The 25,002-nt window shown below is 36.5% G+C and overlaps 1 protein-coding gene and 1 pseudogene across 2 annotated transcripts in view; one reads left to right on the top strand and one right to left on the bottom strand.

Annotated features, from left to right (window-relative positions):
- Positions 1-25,002, top strand: part of NUP205 (nucleoporin 205) — an 81,236-nt gene that overhangs the window by 28,200 nt on the left and 28,034 nt on the right. For both annotated transcript variants that reach the window (XR_004038896.2, XM_030853921.2), the window contains exons 15-30: positions 229-438; positions 3,171-3,270; positions 3,716-3,853; positions 5,217-5,406; positions 6,390-6,510; positions 8,296-8,377; positions 8,653-8,817; positions 9,148-9,272; positions 12,267-12,381; positions 16,292-16,441; positions 17,012-17,083; positions 17,445-17,602; positions 18,121-18,201; positions 18,977-19,168; positions 19,672-19,939; positions 20,033-20,131. Coding sequence is in view for 1 of the 2 variants with exons in the window: in XM_030853921.2 (XP_030709781.2) it covers positions 229-438; positions 3,171-3,270; positions 3,716-3,853; positions 5,217-5,406; positions 6,390-6,510; positions 8,296-8,377; positions 8,653-8,817; positions 9,148-9,272; positions 12,267-12,381; positions 16,292-16,441; positions 17,012-17,083; positions 17,445-17,602; positions 18,121-18,201; positions 18,977-19,168; positions 19,672-19,939; positions 20,033-20,131 (2,266 nt within the window). In the remaining variant the exon portion in view is untranslated. The remainder of the gene's footprint in view (positions 1-228; positions 439-3,170; positions 3,271-3,715; positions 3,854-5,216; positions 5,407-6,389; positions 6,511-8,295; positions 8,378-8,652; positions 8,818-9,147; positions 9,273-12,266; positions 12,382-16,291; positions 16,442-17,011; positions 17,084-17,444; positions 17,603-18,120; positions 18,202-18,976; positions 19,169-19,671; positions 19,940-20,032; positions 20,132-25,002) is intronic.
- LOC115851713 (ras-related C3 botulinum toxin substrate 1 pseudogene) lies at positions 15,425-15,983 on the bottom strand (annotated as a pseudogene).

Genomic DNA, 25,002 nt, shown 5'->3' with positions numbered 1-25,002 from the left:
CTAGTTTCTTTTCTTCTCTGTACGCTCCCTTCCTCTTTTTTAAAGAAACATTTAAGGTTTCCATTTTTAACTTTTGTGTCTTTATCTCTAAATAAAAAAGGATAATATCTGTGTGGGTCTTTGGGTGTGATATTATACCGATATTAATGAGTTAATGTCTGAAAAATGCTTTGCACTTTATAGCTGATGGTTTTATGTTACCAAATTTCCTTTATTTTTCTTTGGAAGGTGGAACTAAATGAGATAGAATCCCGATGTGAAGAATACCCATTAACTCGTGCGTTTTGCCAGCTAATTAGTACCCTGGTGGAGAGCTCCTTTCCTTCTAATTTGGGCGCTGGACTGCGGCCTCCCGGCTTTGACCCTTATTTGCAGTTCCTTAGAGATTCTGTGTTTCTCCGATTCCGTACAAGAGCTTACCGGAGAGCAGCTGAAAAGGTTATGTTCAGAGAAAAACTTTTGTCTCCTTACTCATTTATTGCTGCTTTTTCTTTTATTAGAGGTACAAGATGCTATAAGCTCATTTTAGCTTTTGAAAGTTAGTAAAATTCATAGTCTTATACTGACATATCCATGGTCTGATTGGTTTATATGCATCAAAAAATAAATTAAGGCATTAAAACCAAAGCAGTGACTTTTTACTGATCAGTAATGTAATTAATATGAAGTCATAGTCATTTAGATCCTTAATTGAACAAATTTTGACCAAAATTGAACCAAAAATGTTACACCTTTGGCAGTTGGAAACATACTATTCTTTATTGGGATGATTTTGGTTAGGGATTGAAATAAGTTTAAACTTGCGCACTAATTTCTAATGATTAGTAGCACTTCTGGGTCGTGGAGTCTGGTTTAGTGGAAAGGCATATTGTGATTCATTAGGTATGTTTGCCGTGGATAGCGGCTGAGGGAGCACTGACATTTATGTACATATTTGCTCTGGTTGCAGTACACTCACAACTGAGCTAAATGTATATATCAGCTTATGTAATTCTAATATTACTGTGAGGCAGGTACTATTAATATTCCCATTTTACAGATGGAGGCTTAGCAAAGTTAAGGAACTTGGTTAAGGTTCAGGACCAGGATTTGAACCTAGGACTCTGATTCCAGATCCAAGCTCATAACCACTAAGCTATGTAAGAAACCCTTCCAGGTTCTGATGTAATTCACTTTAGTCTATAATACTGTTTATTGGTTCACAGACTACCCTTGGATATATCTTGTAGGGACATTTCTGCTTTATTTTTATAGTTTGCTGTTTTCAAACCTGTTGGGTTTATTTGTTGTATTATTGACTATAAAATAATATAGTTCATGCTAATTTTGGAAATTAGGAAAATATAGAAAAATATATGAAGGAATTATATCACCCATAATCCTGTTGCCAAGGGAAGGTTAACTATTATTCTTTTTCTTATGCATATCTACTTAAACTGAGATAATGAGCTGCATTAGCTTGTATCCCTTTTTGGCCACAAACATAGTATTATGAGGATTTTTTTTATGCTCTTAAAGATTCTTTGAAAACAGTCTTTTTAATGACTGCATAATCATTACTTGTATCTAGCATAGTTTATTTTTCATTGCCGTATCATTGGACATAGTTTGTTTCTAATATTTAGTCCCAAATAACAAGTTTATTTTTTGTCAGTTGCCTTAGAAGTTTTGCTTCTCATGTGGTAGAAATAAACACTGAGAGGGGCATACATTTTATTGAAGCCCTAGAATTACCTTATTAACATATGTTTCCTTATTGGATGAAAACTATAACAGCAGCCATGCCTCATTAATAGAAGTCATTTCCGATGGATAATGGATGCTGATAATTGCAATCTCTTCAACAAAATGTTCTGATACTTTTTGGCATTTCTTTTAAATATCTTATTTGCCTTTTCTTACAAAGGTCATTATGACCTAAGGGTTTAGAGCTTTAGTCAGCAACTTTGTTTCCGTGTTTATTATTTTTCACCCATGCATTTCTATATTTCTAGCACTGCTGCTCTTCCCAGCTGCCATTTATTTCCCCACATATTACCCTAAGAAATTTTCCCTCAATTTTGTGAATTTGTTTCACTAGGAAGTCTTCTTAAGGTTTAACTTACATCTTTGTATTTTAGAACACTAGCTTCTCAAAAACAGTGCTTTGGATTGAGATAAATAACTATAAACAGAGTGTTAGAGGCAGTGTGTATATTTATTAATCCTAAAATCCATTATTATGTGGTGATAAGTATTTTTCATTTAAACAAATTATTTTGAAAAATTTGGAAAATAGAGAAAAGTAAATAATTTTTTAAAAATAATTTAAAAATGATTATCCCAATTCTCAAAATCAGCCGTGATAAAATAATGTGCAGTGGAAATAATGACTAAAGTAATATTTAAAAAACCACCATGTACAGTTACCAAACTCAGCCTCATTAAAATTCTATGCAGTGGATTTTTTAAACAGTTTAATTTTATTGTCTGTACAGTTATATATATTTTCCCTTTGGCATAAATATTTTTCCTTGTTGTTACTTAGCTTTTAAAAACATTTTAAACAAAGAGGTGATAATGAGGTCATTTGGGGGAAGCCTACCAGTGATTCTTAACTTTTTTTTTTTTTTTTGATTCTTAACTTTGGCTAGAGCCATGAACACTGGTCTGGGAATTAGAAGTGCAGGGCTAGACCTCCAGCACGTTTGCTTCCAAGCTTTATGGTCTTGGGGATATCATTCACTGCTCTGAGCTTCACTTGCTTCACCTGCAAAATAAGTGTTGATTAAATGAGATGATTTCTCCGATCCTGTCCAGCTGAGATTCTTAGAGAAACTGAAATATTTGACACTTTGGAGAGGTGTTCAAATCTGGTGTTGCTTAATTATAAATTGACTATGGCTAGATACTGAGTGCTTTAGATTTATTAACAAAGCCCAAATATCTGCTATAGAAATGTTTCTTTTAGACTAATGCTTTTACAAATGTTTTACCTTGAAAAATTAACCAATCCATTGTTCTTTAGCAAAACAAAGCAAAATGAACCGGGATTTCTATATTGCTTAGCATAAATAAAGTAGAAAGGGGACTTCACTCATTTTCTAGAGAAAAGTAGGAGGAATGAAAAACTTAGCAAGGTTATCACCTTGAACTGTTACTGTTATTGAAATATTTATGTTTTTCTATAGTGGGAAGTTGCTGAGGTTGTTTTGGCGGTGTTTTATAAATTGCTCGGAGATTATGAACCTCAACTTGAAGATTTTGTAGACCAGTTTGTGGAACTACAAGGTAATTTAATTCTGTCACTTTCAAACAAGGTGTCAGCTATTTATAAGCCTATTTATAATTTATAAATTATTATACATAAGCTATAAATTGTTTCTGGTTATAAGTTAACTTATAATTTTATGTTTTTTGGTGCATTGTTTAAGTCATTTTGATTGTTCTGAGCAAGATAAAATAAAGTAAAATTTCACTGAATGGAGGAGTAAGAACACTGCCTTACAGATTCTTTAGTGAGTTAACATATAACATGTGAACTAACTGCTTTGTGCAGATCAGCTCTTTTGGAAATTACCTCTGTATATAGTTGGTGTCACTGTCTCTAAATTGAAACTTGCCTTCATCTGTTTAGATACCATTTAATTTACAAATCTCACATATTTCATAGAAATCAAGGGTGTGACAAAAATACTAATTCACCATCTTTTGCACTATGTTATGTTCTATTTAGGAGAAGAAATCATAGCCTATAAGCCACCAGGATTTAGTCTGATGTATCATCTTCTGAATGAGTCACCAATGTTGGAGCTTGCTCTTAGTTTACTGGAGGAAGGCGTTAAGCAGCTTGATACCTATGCTCCTTTCCCTGGTATGTGCCTGAATGTCTTCATATATTGAAAACAGTTTTGCTGGTTTTGTCTTTTGTAAACTGAAGGTTTGAAGTAGATGACCTCTGAACTTCCTTTCCACTGTAAGATTTTCTCTCTGTATCTACAGTGTTGTTTTAGTGAGTCATACAATGAAAGTATATTAAAAGTGAAAGCAGACTAAAGTACAGAGACTCTCATTATAACTGTCTTATTGCAGGATCTTTGGTAGGTAATCATAATTATCTCTTATCACTTTAACATCTTTAACATGTCTAACTTTAAATTTTTTAATTTAATTAATTAAATTTTAATCTTTGTTTTGTTTTCTTCACAGTATTTGTAAAAGCCCTTGCTATTGGGTGTGGTACATAGTGTTCAATAAATTTCATTTACTATTACTAGTAGTTATTATCATTTACTGAGTGCTTACTATGCATTTGGCAATTATTTTTTTTTTTGCCGGACGTGGGCCTCTCACTGTTGTGGCCTCTCCCGTTGCGGAGCACAGGCTCCAGACGTGCAGGCTCAGCGGCCATGGCTCACGGGCCCAGCTGCTCCGCGGCATGTGGGATCTTCCCGGACCTGGGCACGAACCCGCGTCCCCTGCATCAGCAGGCGGGCTCTCAACCACTGCGCCACCAGGGAAGCCCTGCATTTGGCAATTTTAAAAGCACGTTACATGTATTAATACATTTAACCTGTACAAAAGCCCTATGTGGTAGATGATATTATTTCCATGTAATGAATAAGGAAATTGATGCATAAAGAGGTTTCACATCTTTCTTCAGGGTCAGGGCTGTGATTTGAACTTAGGCAGTTTGGTTCCAGAGCACATGTATTTTCAATTTGAATGGTGGGATTATAGGTGACTCTTGTTTATATTTTCTGCTTCTTTATTTTCCAGATTTTCCACAATGGTTATGTATTATTTTAAATCAGTTTCTTGGCCTCAACACCATTGGCACCTTTGGTAGAATAATTCTTTAATGTAGAGGCTGTCCTGTTGTCCTCTACCCACTAGATGCCTGCAGCACATCCCTTGTTGTGACAACCTAAAGTGTCTCCAGATATTGCTGTATGTCCTCTGGGGCCAAGCTCACTCCCATCCGAGAACCATTGCTCTAAATAATCAGGGAAAGGATACAGGAAAAATTACTGAGAAGCCATTGCATTAAAGTAATCTGAGTCACAAAAGTTACCATGACTTGTCTGGGTGAGGAGTCTTGTAAAGTTACTGCTGAAGGTTTGAAAACTTGAGGTCTTTTTGAATCTGGAACTTGTCCTTTATCTTGTTTTCCTAAGAATTGATTATGAGTTTCTAAGATTCATGTAGAACTTTCTAATTTTGATTTTGCTCTATAGGGAAGAAACACCTGGAGAAAGCAGTGCAACATTGCCTTGCACTTCTCAATCTTACTCTGCAAAAGGAAAACCTCTTTATGGATCTTCTAAGAGAGAGTCAGCTGGCTCTAATAGTCTGTCCTTTAGAACAGCTATTGCAGGGAATCAATCCCAGAACTAAGAAGGCTGATAATGTGGTGAACATTGCCAGGTAAGTTGCATTTGTAGGTAGAGAAATGATGAAATGAATGAGATGGCATTCTAGCTTTGATTTCCAAATCTGGTCAGATCCCTAATGCATCGCTTAAAATTTTTTTTGTCTCATTTTATTATTATCTTCTTTTGCTTCTCTGATTTTAATTACTCTGAACCTTATAATCTTTCTCTTCTTTTTAACTTACTCTTTTTTTTTAAGTACATTTAAAAAAAATTATTTTATTTATTTGGTTCACTGGGTCTTAGTTGCAGCAGGCATGCTTCTTAGTTGCAGCTCATGGGCTCCTTAGTTGTGGCATGTGAAGTCTTAGTTGCAGCATGCATGTGGGATCTAGTTCCTTGACCAGGGATCGAACCCAGAGCCCCTGCATTGGGAGCACTGAGTCTTAACCACTGCGTCACCAGGGAAGTCCCTTTCTAACTTACTCTATGTCCTAAAAATTTCTAAGTACAAAATGACATAATCTTAATATTGTTTGTCTCCTCTTGGGAAATTGGATGTTTGGAGGATAGGACTGGGGAGCAAACTTTTCATTGTATAATCTGAACTTCTGGTGGTTTGCTGGCAGTGCTTGGTGTTCCATGACTTGTGGAAGCATCTCCCAATCTCTGCCTTCACCTTTACGTGGCATTCTCCCTGTGTGTGTGTCTGTGTCCACATTTCCCGTTTTTATAAGGTTATCAGTCATTGGATTAGGATTCTCCTTGATGACCTCATCTTAGCTTGGTTAATTATATCTTCAAAGACTCTATTTCCAGATAAGGTCATTCTGGGTTTGGCTATCAACATATGAATTTTGGGAAAACATGATTCAACCTGTAACAGGTTACATCTAGTTAGAAGGGAAAACCTTTGTCTAATTTACCCAAAAGTGCTGTATGAGTAGGGGAAGCCCTGATCCTAAATGTTCTGTATCGAGAATAGTAAGAAGCAAAAATTTCATCACATAGTTCCTCAAATGTTCTCTTGTTTTAAAGATACCTATATCATGGCAATACTAATCCAGAATTGGCTTTTGAAAGTGCCAAGATCCTCTGCTGTATCTCTTGCAATTCCAATATTCAGATAAAATTGGTTGGAGATTTCACACATGACCAGGTAACTGATTTTGTTGTTGTTATTTTTTGGTGTTTCCTGAGTACATCTTATTCTTGTATGTGGAAAAATTCTGAGAGTAAATATATCTGTATATGATGGATGAAAGCCTACCCATGTGCTGGGCTGTGATTTGTGTTTGACGATAATACCATTCCCAGTGATACTATATACACTATAGTATGTGATTATACTCTGTATTATGGTATATGACTGTATGGCCTAATGAGACTCTTGCTACTCCAGGCACATTAAAGTGATTATTAGGTTTGTAAGTGCAACTTCTGTTTGTTTTTTGCATCCTTTGTTTCACCCTTCCTCAGTGGTGAGTGAGCCTCTGCTATTCTGATTTCACTGTTGTGAGTTGTCTACTTCCATGGCTTTTTGGTGACCCACATTTGTGTCACTTCATTTGATACACTGGAGAACGTTTTTAGATGTTTTCCTCTTTTAGTCCAATTTATAATAGTTCTCTTTCTATTCACTGAATAGCTATAATTGGGGAATCTGCTGTTTTTCTTTCTCTTTATAGACATTTGGCCTTTTGTATTTTATGCTGGTAATCACTGCTTTTGCTAGTTGAAGAATATTATTGTCTTTCCGTGTTTTGAAACAGGGACTCTTCTGGCATTCTGGGTGGGACAGATCTTCATTTTATGTGTAACTGTCCCTCAAATTGCAGGACTCTTAGCATCCCTGGTTCCCTGCCACTGTCTGTCAGTAGTAATCTCTAGTTGTGATGACTCAGAATGCCCCCACATATTTCTAAGTGCCTTCTGGAGTGGCAGTACTGCCCAAGTTGAGAACCATTATTTATAGTAAAATATAGATGTCTAATCTGGTTTTTGGATGAAGTTCATGAAACCACATAATTAATTAGGGGATGTTGAATGAAGATTTTCAGTTTGCTGGCATTCATTTGAGTATGAATTGTTATTACCAATTTTAGCATCCTGCTAGAGTTCTTGTTTTTTATTTGTTTTTTTTTTAAGTGTATCTGTTTATTTTTATTTTTTTTTGGCTGCGTTGGGTCTTAGTTGTGTCGCACGGGCTCTTCGTTTCGGCACGCGGGCTTCTCTCTAGTTGTGGCGTGCAGGTTTTCTCTCTCTAGTTGTGGTGCATGGGCTCCAGAGCGTGTGAGCTGTGTAGTCTGCGGCATGCAGGCTCTCTAGTTGAGGCGTGTGGGCTTAGTTTCCCTGCGGCATGTGGGATCTTAGTTCCCTGACCAGGGAACAAACCCGTGTCCCCTGCATTGGAAGACGGATTTTTTACCACTGAACCACCAGGGAAGTCCCCATAGCATCCTGCTAGAGTTCTTAAAGGAGGTAAAGTAGTATCTAGTCTCTCAGCCCAGAAATATAAAACTGGTGTATGTGTACATTTCTAAAGAGAGAAGGTGAGAATTTTATTTTATATTTTAGTTAAGATCTGATGGCGTTGAGTATATAATGAAGAAGTTATGAAATAGCAATTTAATGTTATTTTTTTAAAAAACTAGTTTGATTCTTTGGGAAAGAAAATTAGTGAAGCAAGTTTTAAAACCAATAAACTTTAAAAGTTTTTGTTTCTTTATTTCTATAGCAAGCTAAATGGCACTCAGTTAAGGAACTCAGTTTTATATTAATTAAAAATGTAACTAAAAAAAAAAAAAAATGTAACTAAAACCTAAATACTTTCCTTGGAGCAGATTTGCCTTTTTTCTTTATAGAAAAATGTTTATAAATATATATCATATTTATCATAGTTTCTCTAATATTTAGTCACTTTAAAATCTTTATATGACTTCAGAGTGTAAGTCAGAAGCTGATGGCTGGATTTGTGGAGTGTTTGGATAGTGAAGATACAGAAGAATTTGTACGTCTAGAAGAGGGTATGTCTTAGATTAACATGTATATTTTTTATTTTATGTAAATGCTTACTGTAAAGAAAACTGTTGGCTGTCTAGTGGTGATGTAAGAGAAATTTGAGAATTTGCTAGCATAAAAGTATATAAGGCTTTTGGGAAACCTCTTAAATCTGAACTTAATGTAATGGCTAATCAAGTAAACTAAAACTAAAGAAAACATGGAGGTTTGGGATACAAGTTTTATATTTTTCCATTTGTTATATGTTAACTTTTCATTGTTTTGTGATTTCCACATTAAGGATCAGAACTTGAAAAGAAATTAGCTGGAATCCGTCATGAAACAAGAATCCACATCTTGAATCTTCTCATCACCTCTCTGGAACGCAATCCACCAAATCTTGCTCTCTACCTATTGGGCTTTGAATTGAAGAAACCTGTCAGTACCACAAACCTGCAAGACCCAGGTATAGCCATAAGACACATAGGCATTTATTTCTTTTAATATTTATGTTGCTAAATGGTCATTTATTGAATTCCAGGCTCATGGGATAATTCATTGAAAGAAATAAATAATGTATGAAAGGTAATGTGATGGGCCAATCTTTAGGACTTAAATCAAGTGTGGACAAACTAAGCCTTGAAAAGTTAGTATTTAATACATTTTCTGTATCAATATTTGAAAGGATGTTTATGGTAGGGTATATGTATATGGAATTTAAGTTTTATAACGATATTAAGGTTTTTAATGCAGAAATTTGAAAAGAGAAGCTGAATTTCCTTTTGGTTTTATGCAGGAGTGTTAGGTTGCCCTCGGACCTGCCTTCATGCCATCTTAAACATCTTGGAGAAGGGAACTGAAGGGAGAACAGGCCCGGTGGCAGTGAGAGAATCTCCTCAACTCGCTGAGCTGTGTTACCAGGTATACAGAGGGCTGCACTTTGTAGCACCTAGGAGAAGAAGCTTAATTAGATGCTTGATTCCATCGCAGATATGAAAGAATAACAGTATGACTGAATTGAAATGAGTTTCATTTAGCGGTTTGACCAGTCTTTCATTTATGGATAAAAATCCTGTAGATCTACATGATCCTATATGTTGATCACTTGAAAAATAAGGGAAGTTGGATGCATTTAGACCAGATAATGTGGGAACTTTTCAAGGATGCTGTGTTTCAAGTTGTTTCTTTTTGGTGATGAGAGTAGTAGATTTGAGTCAGAAGACCTCTGGTTCCTATCTCTGCCCCTTAACTAGCTACGTCACCTTGGGCATACCATGAAACTTCTCTGAGTTTTTAAATCTGTGAAATGGGCTGTTGTGAGACTTACATGAGAATGCAAGAATGTAAGTGAAAGTACTTTTTAAGAACCATGTAAATTATGCTGCCCTATAGCTATATGTAAGGTGGTAGACAGTGAAATTAATGTAAGTTTAAACTGTAATGAGAACTGTTGTCTTACTTGTGTTTTATTCTTTTGTTTATTTCTTGTTTTATTCATTTTATAAGTATTTTAAGAACTAGGCTTTATAAGATACGACTAATTTCTCAATTTAAGTGACACCCTGATTCTCATTTTCATGATAAGAAATGCGTCATTAACTTCTAGTAACATGGAGATTTTTCTTTGTTATTTTCCTGTTTTTCTTTTTGTAATTCTTTACTGTTTTCCTCTGTCCTCTAGCTATCCAAACAGCCCTTCACCTCTGAGTACTACAGCTAGGTCTTCCTGTGAATCCCTTAATTTGGGAACAAACTTGATGTATATTTTAGCACAGTGTTACAGATTTTGACATATTTAGGTAGAAGCAATTGATAAGGTTAATCATCTGGGCTAAAGGAGTTAGGCAGGTGAAGTTAAGTGAATGAAACCAGATTTAAGACAAATAGATGGGGAGGGGAGGGAGAGGAGAATCTGGCAGACTGGAGAGCACATGCCCTGCTACTCAGCCCCTGCTCATTTTTACCCTGTTGGGATGCAGGCCCTGGTTTGCCAGATCCTCTGCTTATCGAAACACTGTACTGGCCAAACAAAACATGTCTAAACCAGCAGTCTGCCAGTTTATTACACGTGCTCTATGACTTTGCTACTCAAAATGTGGACCAGCATCATCAGCATCACCTCTTGGAAGCTTGTTAGCGCAGAATCTCAGGCCCCACTCCAGACCCGCTGAGTCAGAATCTGCATTTTAACAAGAAGCACTGCTCCATTTTTAATGAAAGAGGCTTCCTTTACCTCTAGGTTTATTTATTTATTTGTTTGTTTGCTTGTTTATTTATTTATTTAGGCTGTGTTGGGTCTTCGTTGCTGTGCGCAGGCTTTCTCTAGTTGCGGCGAGCAGGAGCTACTCTTTCTTGCGGTGCACGGGCTTCTCATTGCGGTGGCTTCTCTTGTTGCGGAGCACAGGCTCTAGGCGCGCGGGCTTCAGTAGCTGTGGCTCGTGGGCTCTAGAGCGCAGGATCAGCAGTTGTGGCGCACAGGCTTAGTTGCTTTGCGGCATGTGGGATCTTCTGGACCAGGGGACGAACCTGTGTCCCCAGCTTTGGCAGGCAGATTCTTAACTGTGGCGCCACCAGGGAAGTTCCAACCTCTAGGTTTATACTTCACTATGCTTCAGGAAAAAATTAAACCTCTAAGAAGAACTTTTTAGTTTAAAAATAAATTTGATCAAAATAAATAAATAAATAAATTTGATCATATGGAAGGGAAATAATTTGGGCCTTATTGATACTTTCATCATCCAGCAGTATGAGGTCTTCTGGTTGAAGCGTTGACACTGAATCTTGTGCCTTTGCTCTCTTCACTTTAACGATGGAAATTTTTCCTACCTGGTCTTGGGAACTAGGAAATGTATCACGCAAACCCTTGCAAAGTGGCTCTTCATGCTTTTGGAACTCACTGTTGTGTCCTTCTCCCTCTAATAGTATTACCTCTCCCATATCTGAGCATATTTGAGCATCTGTTCTTGAAGCTTCTTAACTTACCATCTAATATGAATAACTTGGTTTTGTTTTGAGAAGTTCAGTGTTTATAGAGTGTCAAAAACAATATCAAAGCTGTTTGAAAGACAAGCATACATCTGTAAGTACTTAAGCTTTACCTTGTGTTCCCTTCTTATCTTTTCCTTGGGTATACATGTTATTTATTTAGGTATGTTCAGTAGACATACAGTTTTGTGTCCCCCCCACCCCCCCCGTAAACTTTCTACGCTGCTACAGTATAAATTACATTAGGTTGTTTCTAGTCTTTTTACTTTGCTTTACTCAACATCTTTAGTTACCTTTTGTTATTTTATATTTTTCTTAAGACTGTATTTCTAGACACAAATTGAATTTACAGTCCGTTGTCGTTACTAGTTGTATAGTCACAGCGAACACTGAATTGGTGAATACTGAACCGTTGCTCTTTGGGAATACATAGAGTTAGATGCCTGCAAGGGATTCTCTGATCCCAGAGTTTTTATCAACTGATTAATACATAACTTTGGTTTTTAGAAGTTACTTCTGAGTAATTTGCTACTAATAATAGTTAAAATACTAAAACTGTTAATTAACTACATGTATATATATTGGAGTTGGCCAAAAATGTCGTTTGGGTTTTTCATAACATCTTACGGAAAAACCCGAACAAACTTTTTGGCCAACTCAATATTAATATATTTAGGGTGATTTCAAGATTAGTCCCATAATACTGTTGTCAGCATTCTCCAATTGTATTCCAGTATATTTTGAGTTAGTGTGCCAAGAACTGCTTGTAACTCTGAGCTTTTATGTTATATGTACATGTGTTATCCATTTTGCTTTAGTTGCTAATGGGTCTTAGTTTCCACTTAGTAGATTTAAGTTTGCCTTTTTTCTTAAAATGTATAATATAAAAAGCTGATTTGGCAGTTTTCTTATTTTACTGTAATTCTTTAGGTGATATATCAGTTATGTGCATGCTCTGATACATCTGGTCCTACTATGAGATACTTGAGAACCAGCCAGGACTTCTTATTTTCTCAGTTGCAACATTTACCATTTTCTAACAAAGGTAGGACATTATTTTCCCTTATTATTAAAACAAATCTGTAAAGTATGTGTTGAGTGATTTTTAATTTCATAACAGTTGGGGGTAGCGGTTTTAGAATTTGTGGAATTCTGTTCTCATTTTATTACTTTGCTTCTGTGTTCCTTTGGGTTGCTTTTGTAATTTGTTCTTGAGAAACCTGATGTTTTAACTGCCAGCATAAAATTATTTTAAAATAGCCTGTTAAGGATGGAATTTGATCCTTTTACTAACAAATAAAAATTTAAAATTGTGTTGAAGGGATAAGAAAATATATAAGAAGATTCTGGAAATTTAGATTTTTTGAGTGAAATTGTTTCATAAAAATCTGTTTTACTTTTGTTTCTTGTGTATATATTGAAACGAATTCAGGTCTTGAAATGAAAAATAGAAAACTAATTACGATGGAAACTATAACTTTAGATTATTGGCCTGATCAACACAGTTATCCCAGGCTACCTATGTTTTATAGGATTCTATTTTATATAATTTTCTTTTTGATCAAGTTATAAGTTTTCTGAGTTCATATTATATCCAGACAGTAGTGGTTTTATTGAGTTTTTTTAAAGTTTATTTTGTATTATCTTTATGTTTTAGGAAATCTAGGCTCACAAATTTCATAATAAATTTCCATTACTAGTAGTTATCAGCTTCTATTTACTTTTTAGAGTATGGTGTGAGAGACTGTTGGGAATTACCTAGTGGTAGAAAATTTTCACTTCATTTTCATAATAAGTGTATTTTATTTTTAGCTCTAAGATTTTGTTTATAAGGTTTTTAAGAAACCCTTTTTAATACCTAATTAGAAAAAAACAGTTAATATCTTGCCTGTTATGCTTTCTACTTTTTAAAAATTGATCTAGCTTTGCTTGTAATCATTATTACTAGCAGTAGTAGTAGTGTTTGGTGAATTTTATATTTATAAAACTGTCATAATTTAGGACTTCAAAGCCAGGCATATTGAAATAATATTGGATTCAAAAACTTATATTGTATAAGGAATTCCCAGTTTTAATTATATATTAGACCAAATGTCCTCCATAATCTCAAGACATCATAAAATTATGCAATTTAGATTTATTTTAGTTTTTAAAAATGTATTTGTTTCTGAAATAAGAATCAAATTTTATGATAGTGTTTTTTTTTAACAAGTTAAATATTTGCAAATTACTTGAGTTTTCTTTTTTATTTTCATGATTCAAGGATTTATTAAGTCATACATGCAAAACATACTGCTAATTGCATTAGCAAAAGATCAATGTAAAAACACTCCACCATTCTGCAACTGTCAGCTTAAACGATTTTGTTCTAGTGGTTGAAAGGTCCAAGCTCATATTCTTGCCAGTGGGTAAGTTGTGCAGAACTTCGTTAGCATGAGCACAGGGTTTACATAGCCTCACAGACCCCAAGGAACATCGTTCGGGCAAAGACAGGAAGTGTGTGTGCACTCAGTGAGGCAAGCGGTGGGGGATCAGTGTTATTAGTCTAGGTGCAGTGTCGGTGATCTGGCAAGGTTTACAGTTTAAGAATATCTAAAGTATTTTAAAAACTGTAAAGCTGCAGCGCATGATTTTTATACCTAGTTACTAGAAGACCAAGGAAAGCACTTATTGGCTTTGAATAAAGTAACATGAAAACAGGAATGCACTTTTATTAATCTACAAAAAATTTTTTCTAATGCATATTCAGAAAGATTTTATAATACAAGGAGGCATATTGCTCATTAAGAAGGGGTTCTAGGGGCTTCCCTGGTGGCGCGGTGGTTAAGAGTCCACCTGCCAGTACAGGGGACACGGGTTCAAGCCCTGGTCTGGGAAGATCCCACATGCCACAGAGCAACTAAGCCTGTGCGCCACGACTACTGAGCCTGCACTCTAGAGCCCACAAGCCACAACTGCTGGGCCCACGTGCCTAGAGCCCGTGCTCCACAATGGGAGAAGCCACTGCAATGAGAAGCCCACGCACCTCAACAAAGAGTAGTTCCCGCTCGCTGCAACTATAGAAAGACTGCGAGCAGCAATGAAGACCCAATGCAGCCAAAAATAAATAAATAAATTTGTAAAAAAAAAGGGGGGGGTTCTATAAGAAAAGCAGTTATACTAAGTTTGCAACTATGAGAATGACCAGATCAAAGATGCATTAAATGCCCAATTTCAGGAGGGATAGGCAGGTTTAAAGAAAAGGAAAAGCTTAAGAAAACACTTACTGATAATACTGACCTTTCTTCATCATCTACTGCATTTGACAGAAATTAACCTTTTAAAACTTTTACCTGTGACACTTTTCATAGTTTATTACGTATACAATGTAGTGTAAATTTCCATATTTTGTTAAAATACTGTCTTCATCTGATCACAAGTGTTCCACACACTCCACCCAGTGCACCCACGGCCAGAGCAGAATGCTTCATCGGAGGGAGCATGGGAGTAAGAGCTCTGTTCAAAATCTCACAAAAGCTAATACACTAATTTGTTCAAAAAATCTCTCTATGAAATCAAAAAGATTGATCCAAAGAGCTGAGCTGTTACATTCATTCATTATGATGTAAAGTACAATGTTAGGTAGTGAACACGGGCTGGTAAATCAGGATGCATTAAATGACAGCGTTTCAGGAAGGAGGCTGTACTGCTCTTCACGTCTGAAACTCATTAGCGAGCGTCTGCATCTCCTGCCTCAGAAGCTACAGTCTCTTCCAAACAAAGGTCTTTAAACAGTTTAGTGGTTAGTGTTCTTAGCCCAGCAGTGCAACTTAGTTCACAAGGTATTTTGGCAACTCTTAATCTGAGCAAGAATAGGGGCTTTGAAAAATAAGGCTTTAAGGAAGCTTGTCATTTTAGGGCTAAACTTTAATAGAATGTGAAAGTACTTTAAACAAACAAAACCTGGAAATTACTGATTGGTTCAGAATGGTTTTATGGAAAAACTAATCTGTAACAAAAACTTGGCATTGAGTGCAAAGTCTCCACCATTTGAGCAAAGCGTACAAAGTGTCCTGGGGGGACGGGACAGGCAGGAGGGGCCCAGACATTCACAACAGCAGGCATTTTCTCTTTCTCTGCTTGACGGGAGGTGGGCAGAGAACTGCCCAGATAGCTTCATCAAAAACTGTCTTGAGGCCTCGCTGCGTGAGCGCCGAGCGGCATTTGATGCCACTGATCTCCTTGGCCATGGCCAGGGCCTGTGGGTAGGTGATGGGTGTCAGCTTCTTCTCCTTCAGTTTCTCAATCGTGTCTTTCTCATCCCTCAGATCAAGTTTCGTCCCCACCAGGATGATAGGAGTGTTGGGACCGTGGTGTCACACTTCAGGGTACCACTTTGCACGAACATTTTCAGGACTCACAAGAGAAAAGCAAATTAAGAATCTGTTTGCGGATAGGATAGGGGAAGTAATAGGTCATAATCATCTTGTCCACCTGTATCCCACAAGCCCAGATTCACCAGTTTTCCATCTGCCATAACATTGGCAGAATAGTTGTCAAAGACAGTGGGGTATACTCTCCAGGAAAGGCATTGGTCGTGTAACTGATGAGGAGGCAAGCTTTACCTACTGCGCTGTCTCCCGCCACCACACACTTGATGGCCTGCATCTGGTATGGTAGACTCAGAATCCTCTACGTCTGTGTGAAATTATTCTGTTGACAGAAACTTGATTCTCTTTTGTTCTTCAGTTGCTTTTGCTCAACTTTCATACACATATACTCGTTTATTTTTTCTCCCTTGGCATCTGTTTTTTTTTCTTTTTTAATTTTCTAGAGCAATAAATTATTATGGTGCCAATTTTCATAAAATATTGACTATGTTACATGGGAAAATATCTGGTGAGTTATGGATTTTAGGTCTGTTCTGATCTTGTGTTATTATACTGGGAAACTAAACATTCATATTTCAATTCCAGAATATGAAATATCTATGCTGAACCAAATGTCATGGCTGATGAAGACTGCCTCGATAGAACTAAGGGTGACTTCTCTGAATCGCCAACGGTCACACACCCAGAGGCTCCTTCACCTCCTACTGGATGACATGCCAGTGAAACCATACTCAGGTGAACATGTGTTGGCATTTGTATTGTTATGCTGCTGACTGGTCTGTGTGAATGCAAGCACAAATCTGAATCTTATGGTTAGTATGTGATTGTAGGCCAAACAAGTTCTTTCTGCCTTTAGAATTCTTTTCCTTAAAACACAAAATCACCCATAATTGCAATTTTATTGTTGTTTCGAGCATTCACATTTTGCTGTATTCATAGACACAGATACACAGTGGAGTTTGTCACACTGAGCCAGCATGACCCAAGATATTCTAATACGTATTTTACATGCAAATTAAGCATAAGCTTTTCTAATCATCTCACTGGCATGGTTGGGTCCTGCCTCTCTTGGAGTTCTGATTATGCTCTCTACAATTGTGAAGTGGATCTCATAGAGACGGAAAGAATTAGATGAATGTTGTTGATAAGTCCTCATCATCTTTGCATTTTAATCATCCGTTTGCAAGGGGCTCTTTGACCTAGAAACAGTGACTTAGAAATAAAATACCTTGTGTTTGTTATTTCCAAATAAATTTTATGAGTGTGTTGTTCTTTTTCTGATTTTTATTACTGATGCTTCAACAGATGGGGAAGGAGGAATAGAAGATGAAAATAGGTCTGTCTCTGGGTTCCTGCACTTTGATACTACTACAAAAGGTAAAGCCCTTTGAATTTGTAATAAATTTGTAGATACGTATATATTAAATTGCATAAAATCTCAAGAGGTAATTAATGCCTGTATCTGCAAATTCTGAACTGATGTAGAAAAGCTATATAAAGGATTGTTTGTCATCAAAAAAAATTTTTTTTGTAACTAAGATGATAGTATGGGAAAACAATATTTTTGCGAATGAATGTATTAGAAATAAAATCCAATTTAGATTTCAACACAGTCTTCAATTTCCAGACTGATGTCCTTTCTGAACATAGTGCTGCCTTAGAGGGTGAGCTGAGTATGGTGGTTAGCTCTTCTCTTCAGTGTCCCAAGTGAAATAGAACTACTTTTTATTATTTCTAGTACGTCGAAAAATTCTCAGTATTCTCGACTCCATTGACTTCAGTCAGGAGATCCCTGAGCCTTTGCAATTGGATTTCTTTGATCGGGCCCAGATTGAACAAGTTATTGCTAACTGTGAACACAAGAATTTACGGGGACAGACAGTCTGCAATGTCAAGGTGAGCGTTGCTTTAGAGCATGTGCAGTATCAAGTGGTTCAGACTTTGAGTCGTTAAGGAAAAAATAACTTTTTATTTTCTAATAGAGATATTGGTTTATTGGACTGGTTTTCACTTTTCAAACAGTCAGGAAAGAAAACTGAATAGGCCACACTAATTTTGCCTCTATAAAAGGTTCCCTATCACCTACCTCTTAGTAGTCATGCTACCCAGCTATCACAATGGAGTGGTTTTACCCTTTTAACTCTCTACCAGGTAAATGGTAATCACCTCACTAGTAGAAAGAAGCTATCCCGTGCAGTTCCACTAACTTTCCTGCCATAGACGCTCTTTGGTATCACTCTCCAGCATGTGAGGGATATACTATTTTTGACAGAAACTTGGACAGTGCCACTATTAGATTATATATAAAGGTATCTGAAACTTTTCCGTCTAGGGCAGTTTAGAGTAATTGCTAGGTTATTGTTCTACCAGTGTCTGAAATGGTCTTATTTTTCTCTCATTTCTCAATTATATAGCTGCTTCATAGAGTTCTTGTAGCCGAAGTAAATGCCCTTCAGGGTATGGCAGCCATAGGACAGAGACCTCTACTAATGGAGGTAAGCCCTGTTGAATATATGTTAGTTTTACCCTTTTAACTACTTAACTACTTAAATTGCCAGTTAGAAGACAAAACAGTGAATTGACTTCTAGTTCATTATTAGTAAACTACTTAGAAGTTAAATTTTAATTGTATCTTTCACTTTTGACTTTGTGACTGTTAAAAGCTGAACTGAAGTTAATGTCTGGATGCCAGAAGAAATAACATCTTTTCTGCTAAGTTAGTTGAGGATTTTGTAACCTTTTCATATTGTGTAATAGAGTTCACTTGCTCCCTATCAGCGAGGAAGGAGTCATTTGTCACCACAAATGGGGAGATACGGGTCAGAGAGCAGGTGGGAAGAACCACATTCATGGAAACACAGTTGGTGAGGTCAAAGCAAGAGGCAAAGAAATAAAAGACACATCAAGGAAACATGCCATTGAACTTGGGTTTTAGGGAACTCTAGTGTTCCAGAGTAAGTATAACTAGACAGTTGCGAGAAAAAAGAAGATGGGGTTAAAAACTCATTTCCACGCACATCGCCTCTGCCCTCTGCCTTACACATGCGCACGTGCGTGCACACACACACAGCCTTATTTATTATTTTTCATAGCTCTGGCTACCAGTATAATGTGAAAAGTTATCTGCTGACTTGCAAGCATGTGGAAGGTTTCCAGAGTATTCTATAAATGTTTTCGGATTAACTGACAGTGTTAAAAATAGGAACCTGTTGTTTAAAAGATGTTATTTGCCTGTGTGTTAACCTTGCAATTCAATTTCTGCGGCTTTAGGAAATCAGCACTATACTTCAGTACGTGGTAGGAAGAAACAAATTGTTGCAGTGTCTTCATGCAAAACGGCATGCTCTGGAGTCATGGAGGCAGCTGGTAGAAATTATACTGACAGCTTGTCCTCAGGACCTCATTCAGGCAGAGGATCGACAGCTGATTATTCGTGATATTTTACAAGATGTGCATGATAAGGTGACATGCTTCATAAGTTACTTTATACTGCCAAACGAATATTTATATCATTTAAACATATAGTTTGCCACTCCTTTTTTCCCATTTGGAGTAAACAGAGTTGTGCAATGCCAGTGTTAAGACTTTTCTTGAGAAAGGTATTAACTCTGTACAGTAATGGTTCTCAACCAGAGTGTGTATCAGAATTTTCTAGGAAGCTTTTTAAAAATCTACATGACACATCTTACCCTAGACCTACTGAATGGGAGACTCTAGTGGTGAGGCCATTATGTTAATTTCCATGAAAAACCTGTAGGGAATTCTGATAGGACTCCCTTCTGGTTAAGAACATGTTACCCAGCATTCTATTTAAATTTCTTTTTGTGTATTAGCTTCTACTGTCTTTGAACAATACAATTCCATTCTTATATTCTTATGGTAATTGAAAAGCTAAATGTATAAGACATGTTAATGACTGTAACTGAAAGCAGGGTGCTCACTCTGATTTGTCTTTCTGCTTTAAGATACTGGATGATGAAGCAGCACAGGAGTTAATGCCAGTGGTAGCAGGTGCTGTGTTCACCCTGACCGCTCACCTAAGCCAAGCCGTTCGCACAGAACAGAAGCAGCCAGTAGTCTTGGGACCCGGAGAGGCTCATTATGCTTTTGTGCTTGATAACTCTTTCACCTCACCTCCGCCTGCAGAGAATGCAGTGGTGGGGTTCGCTTCTATTGGAGATTCTTCACTTCATATCATATTGAAGAAACTGTTAGACTTCATTTTGAAGACAGGTTTTTTTCATCTAAATTTTCTATAACTTACAACTTCTGTATTTGTTTTAACTTAATTTGAAAAAAGGTTTTTACGCTACCATATTTTCCTAGGTGGTGGATTCCAGCGAGTGAGGACACACCTGTATGGCTCTCTGCTTTATTACTTACAGATTGCCCAGAGACCGGATGAACCAGACACCTTAGAAGCAGGTAGAATTAGATTTCTGTCTTTTCTGTGTTTAGAGATTGGTTACTTTAAATTTAAAAAAAAAAAAATCACCTTTTCATCTTTTGGCTCAGCGAAGCTATAATAAATGAGTCTTTATGGAATCAAAGTGCTTGCTCTAAAGTCAAGGAAGAATGTTTAGTTTTCTAAAATTGTGACAATAGTACAAAAGTAATGTACTCAAATACTACTTTAGCTTATATATTTTTGTAACTCCCACTCACCTCTGGTCCCATTGAACAATACATACAGTACATATCTTTTAAAATAGCTTTGTTATTCCATAGTATAGAAGTACCATTTGTTTAACCATTTGCCAAATTCATAAGTGTTTAAATTGTTTCTAATTTTTTACTATCACAAAAAAGCTGCATCAAATATTCTTTTATATGCCTATATATTTCTCAAGAAGGATACTTCATGGTGGAATTTCCATGTGAAAGAGGGTGCACATTTTTATTTTAATAGATTCTACCAAATGGCCTTCTACCAGCTTAAGTTCTCATCAGTAGTATACATATGTCTTTTTGTACTAATGTGAAGTTTTTCTTGGATAAATTCCAAGGAGTAGAATTTCTTGGTCAAAGATCTGTGTATTTAAAACAATGATAAATCAACTTTGTAAACTATGGTTATCTTATTTTGGCTGCACCGCTCAGCTTTTGGGATCTTAGTTCCCCAACCAGGGACTGAACCCAGGCCCTTGGCAGGGAGAGCACGGAGTCCTAACTACTGGACCGCCAAAGAATTCCCATATAGTTAGCATTTTTAAATAAGAGTTAATAATATGGATTCTTTCATTGCCAAATGTGAAAAATGTTTTTAACTATTCAGGAGACCAGCGTATAATACTCTTTGCCAGAGTTACTCTGCTATTTAAGAACTTGTCATAAGTACCTTCTCGTAATGGGCTCCTTGTGCTTTCTGAGAACCTTAATGAGTATTTGTTATTTTGTTTTTTTATAAATTTATTTATCTGTTTTTGGCTGCGTTGGGTCTTTGTTGCTGCGCGTGGGCTTTCTCTAGTTGTGGCAAGCGGGGGGCTACTCTTTTTCGCGGTGCGCGGGCTTCTCATTGCGGTGGCTTCTCTTGTTGCGGAGCATGGGCTCTAGGCACGCGGGCTTCAGTAGTTGTGGCTCACGGGCTCTAGAGCACAGGCTCAGTAGTTGTGGTGCACAGGTTTAGTTGTTCCGTGGCATGTGGTATCTTCCTGGACTAGCGCTCGAACCCATGTCCCCTGCATTGGCAGGCAGATTCTTAACCACTGCGCCACCAGGGAAGTCCTGAACACAGATTCTTAAAAACCACTCTGTGTGTAAGACTTAGATTATCTCATATTATTCATTACTGGCTATATATTTTTGTATAATATCTCTCTTAGAATGTAATAATAGCCAAATAATGTATTTATAGGAATTTCCTACCAGCATAAATAATACACAAAAATATTTTTAAGGTCGTTAAAAATAATAGTTCAGAGAAACTTTTTAAAGAAATAGGAGCTTTTTTTAAGAGAGATAATCCGCCAATACACCTCCCCCATTTTCCTCTTGACTAAAAAATGTTTTTAACGTTGTATTTAGTTGAATTGGCAAAAATCACCACTTAACCACTAGGTGGAGCTCTACAATGTGCTTTATAAGAAGTCATTATCAAGATGTGGTAAAAGCAGTGTGACCATAAAAGAAGATTCTCCTTTTTTAAAAAAAAAAATCTGTGATCTTTTTATTATTATTATTATTTATTTTTATTTTTCTTATTTTGGTTGTTCCGGGTCTTAGTTGTGGCTCTTCGGCTCCTTAGTTGTGGCATGCATGTGGGATCTGGTTCCCTGACCAGAGATCGAACCCGGGCCCCCTGCACCGGGAGCGTGGAGTCTTAACCACTGTGCCACCACGGAAGTCCCTCTCCTTTGCTTTTAATTTTCAAATGATCTATTTTTAGAGCAATTTTATCCCTTAAGTAGCTTTTTTTTTCTTAGTCATAATTACTGCTTATTTTGACTTGTTTTAGATAGCAAAGTACTTTATTCCCTAGATACTAGTGTTTTTAATTTTCAAATTAGAAATATTATATTTAATAAATATTTATGAGCACATACTTTTGTGCTAGTGTACCTATTTTCTGTTGTTTTAAAACAAAAACTGAATTTTTAATGTTTATATACTTACTTTTTCATACCACTTTTTCTTTATTTTTACATAAACATATGTACTGAATACTGGGCAGCCATTTTCCCTGTTTGGTATAAAAGGAATCTGACTTAGAGAGGCTAAGTGACTTGCTTCTTTTTGACAGATCTGAGAATTAGAATTCAGTATCAGCAATGTATTTGTAGCTCATATCACAAATGACTAATTTCTAATAAAGAGCATCTACAAATCAATAACCCAACAGAAAAATGGGCAAAGGATATGAGCAGTTTAGGGAAAAGGAAATTCAGACGTCTCTTAAGCATATAGTTAATTTTCTGAAAATCCATCTGGGTGGATCCTATCACTTTGAGCTGGCAATGCAGTAGATCTGGGGAGGAACCAAAGCATATATTGGGTTGGCCCAAAAGTTCATTTGGGTTTTTCTGTAAGATGATATGGAAAAACCCAAATGAACCTTTTGGCCAACCCAATATTTTTTTTGATAAAATTATTTGGAGGATCTTATATGTTTCCTTAATTAAGAACAGTGTAGTTCAAATCTGACATTGTTTTTGCATATGTAATTCCTGGGGCTTAGTTGACAGCCATTGACATCACAAATAACTCTCTTTGTATTTTTTTCACCTTTTTATTCTCTCTCTTTTCTACCAGTGACCACTAGAAAGAAAAAGTGGATAATTTGACCAGACCCTAAATGTTTAATATGAACCCCAATTATTATGTTCTTAATTTCTCTATTGATCTGTTCCTTAAGCTCTAGTATTATAAAAATATTTCACATTTAAAAACAGATTGATAATGACAAAGATATATACTTTTCAGCATATTTTTAATCAGATTAATGTTTTCAATAAAAGTTTATAAAGCCAACCTATAAAGTTATGCTAACACCTCAGTGTAGAGGATATAGTGCATCCTCCTTAATTTTATTTCTGTGAGATTAGCCCTGTTTGAATGTTTTGTTGTAATTTCAGTAAAATGGATTATATTGCTTTTAAAACAGATTCATTTTTAACTTTCTATTTTCTAGGAGCTTATCATTCAACTTTAATTTATAGTTGATTGATATAGCTGTATGGAAGATGTCAGTTAGAATTTTTAATTTAAAAATTTTTTAAATTGTAATTTTAAGTACTTTTATTATAAGTTTTTCTCATATGTTCTATTTTCTTCTAAACTGGCTTTTCTTTTTAAGTTTGACAAGTTAATGGTACTTGGTAGTATCTTTTATTTATAAATAAGAATTAGGAATTATAATAAGAATGAAGAATTTTCTGCTCTGCTCATAATTCTTCTGGGCTATTGCGACTTTTGATCAAGAATATTCCTGTTGTTCTTTGTTTATGAAACCATAATATCCAATCATCTTTTTAAAAGAGATTAGAAAAGATAATCTCTTGCCATTATTAAATTTTTTAGGATCCTATCATGAGATTTTCAGTTTTTATGGTCTAGGTGTTAGTATGATCTAGAATTATAGTACAAGTACACCTCTGATTTTAGTCATAAAGTAGTGGGACTAAAAGGATTTCATAGAGAATCTTGCCTGTTGTTAACTCCGTTCTTGTGAATCTGACTCCAATAAGTGACTTAAAAATACAGTACCAGGGGCTTCCCAGGTGGCACAGTGGTTGAGAGTCCGCCTGCCGATGCAGGGGACACGGGTTCGTGCCCCAGTCCGGGAAGATAACACGTGCCGCGGAGTGGCTGGGCCCGTGAGCCATGGCTGCTGAGCCTGTGCGTCCGGAGCCTGCGCGTCTGGAGCCTGTGCTCCGCAATGGGAGAGGCCACAACAGTGAGAGGCCCGCATACCGCAAAAAAAAATAAAAAAATACAGTATCAGCTACAGGAATTCCCTGGCAGTCCAGTGGTTAGGACGCCGTACTTTCACTGCTGAGGGCGTGGGTTCCATCCCTGGTCGGGGAACTAATATCCTGCATGCTGCATAGTGTGGCCAAAAAATAAAAATAAAATTAAAATACCAGCTGAGGCTATATATATGTGTGTAGTGGGTGCAGGCTTTATGCTTGATGTGAATTTAGATGTACATTTCTCACCACTCCTTTTATTTTTTTTACAACCCGAGTCAGGTCCTAGAACCTTAGAACCTGACTAAAAATTCATAATCAGATATTTTAAAAATATCTTTTAGGGCTTCGCTGGTGGCACAGTGGTTGAGAGTGCGCCTGCCAGTGCAGGGGACACGGGTTCGTGCCCCGGTCCGGGAAGATCCCACATGCCACGGAGCGGCTAGGCCCATGAGCCATGGCCGCTGAGCCTGCGTGTCCAGAGCCTGTGCTCCACAACGGGAGAGGCCACAACAGTGAGAGGCCCGCATACTGAAAAAAAAAAAAAAAAAAAATCTTTTAGCTTTTATTTTTTTATTTAAAAATAAATATTGATTATAGGAAATTTAGAACACACTAATAAACAAAAGGAAAAGTCACACATTTTACCTTCTAAGATAACTATCACGACATTTTGGTTATAGCCAGCCATCTTTTTTTATTGATTTAAATCTTCCCTTTTCTCTCTATTTAGTATTTTATCAACTTTTCCTGCCTCATTAAGTAACATTTTTAATACCTGTATAGATTTTGCCACTTATGGATATACCATAATTTATTTAGCCTACCCATTTTTGGACATTTAGATTATTTCCCCTTTTTACAATACAAACAAAAATCAGTAATCATTTG

This window comes from Globicephala melas, chromosome 9 (assembly GCF_963455315.2).
Source record: "Globicephala melas chromosome 9, mGloMel1.2, whole genome shotgun sequence".
NCBI lineage: Eukaryota > Metazoa > Chordata > Mammalia > Artiodactyla > Delphinidae > Globicephala > Globicephala melas.
Note: the sequence above shows the minus strand (reverse complement) of the source record. Positions and strands in the feature narration are given on the sequence as shown.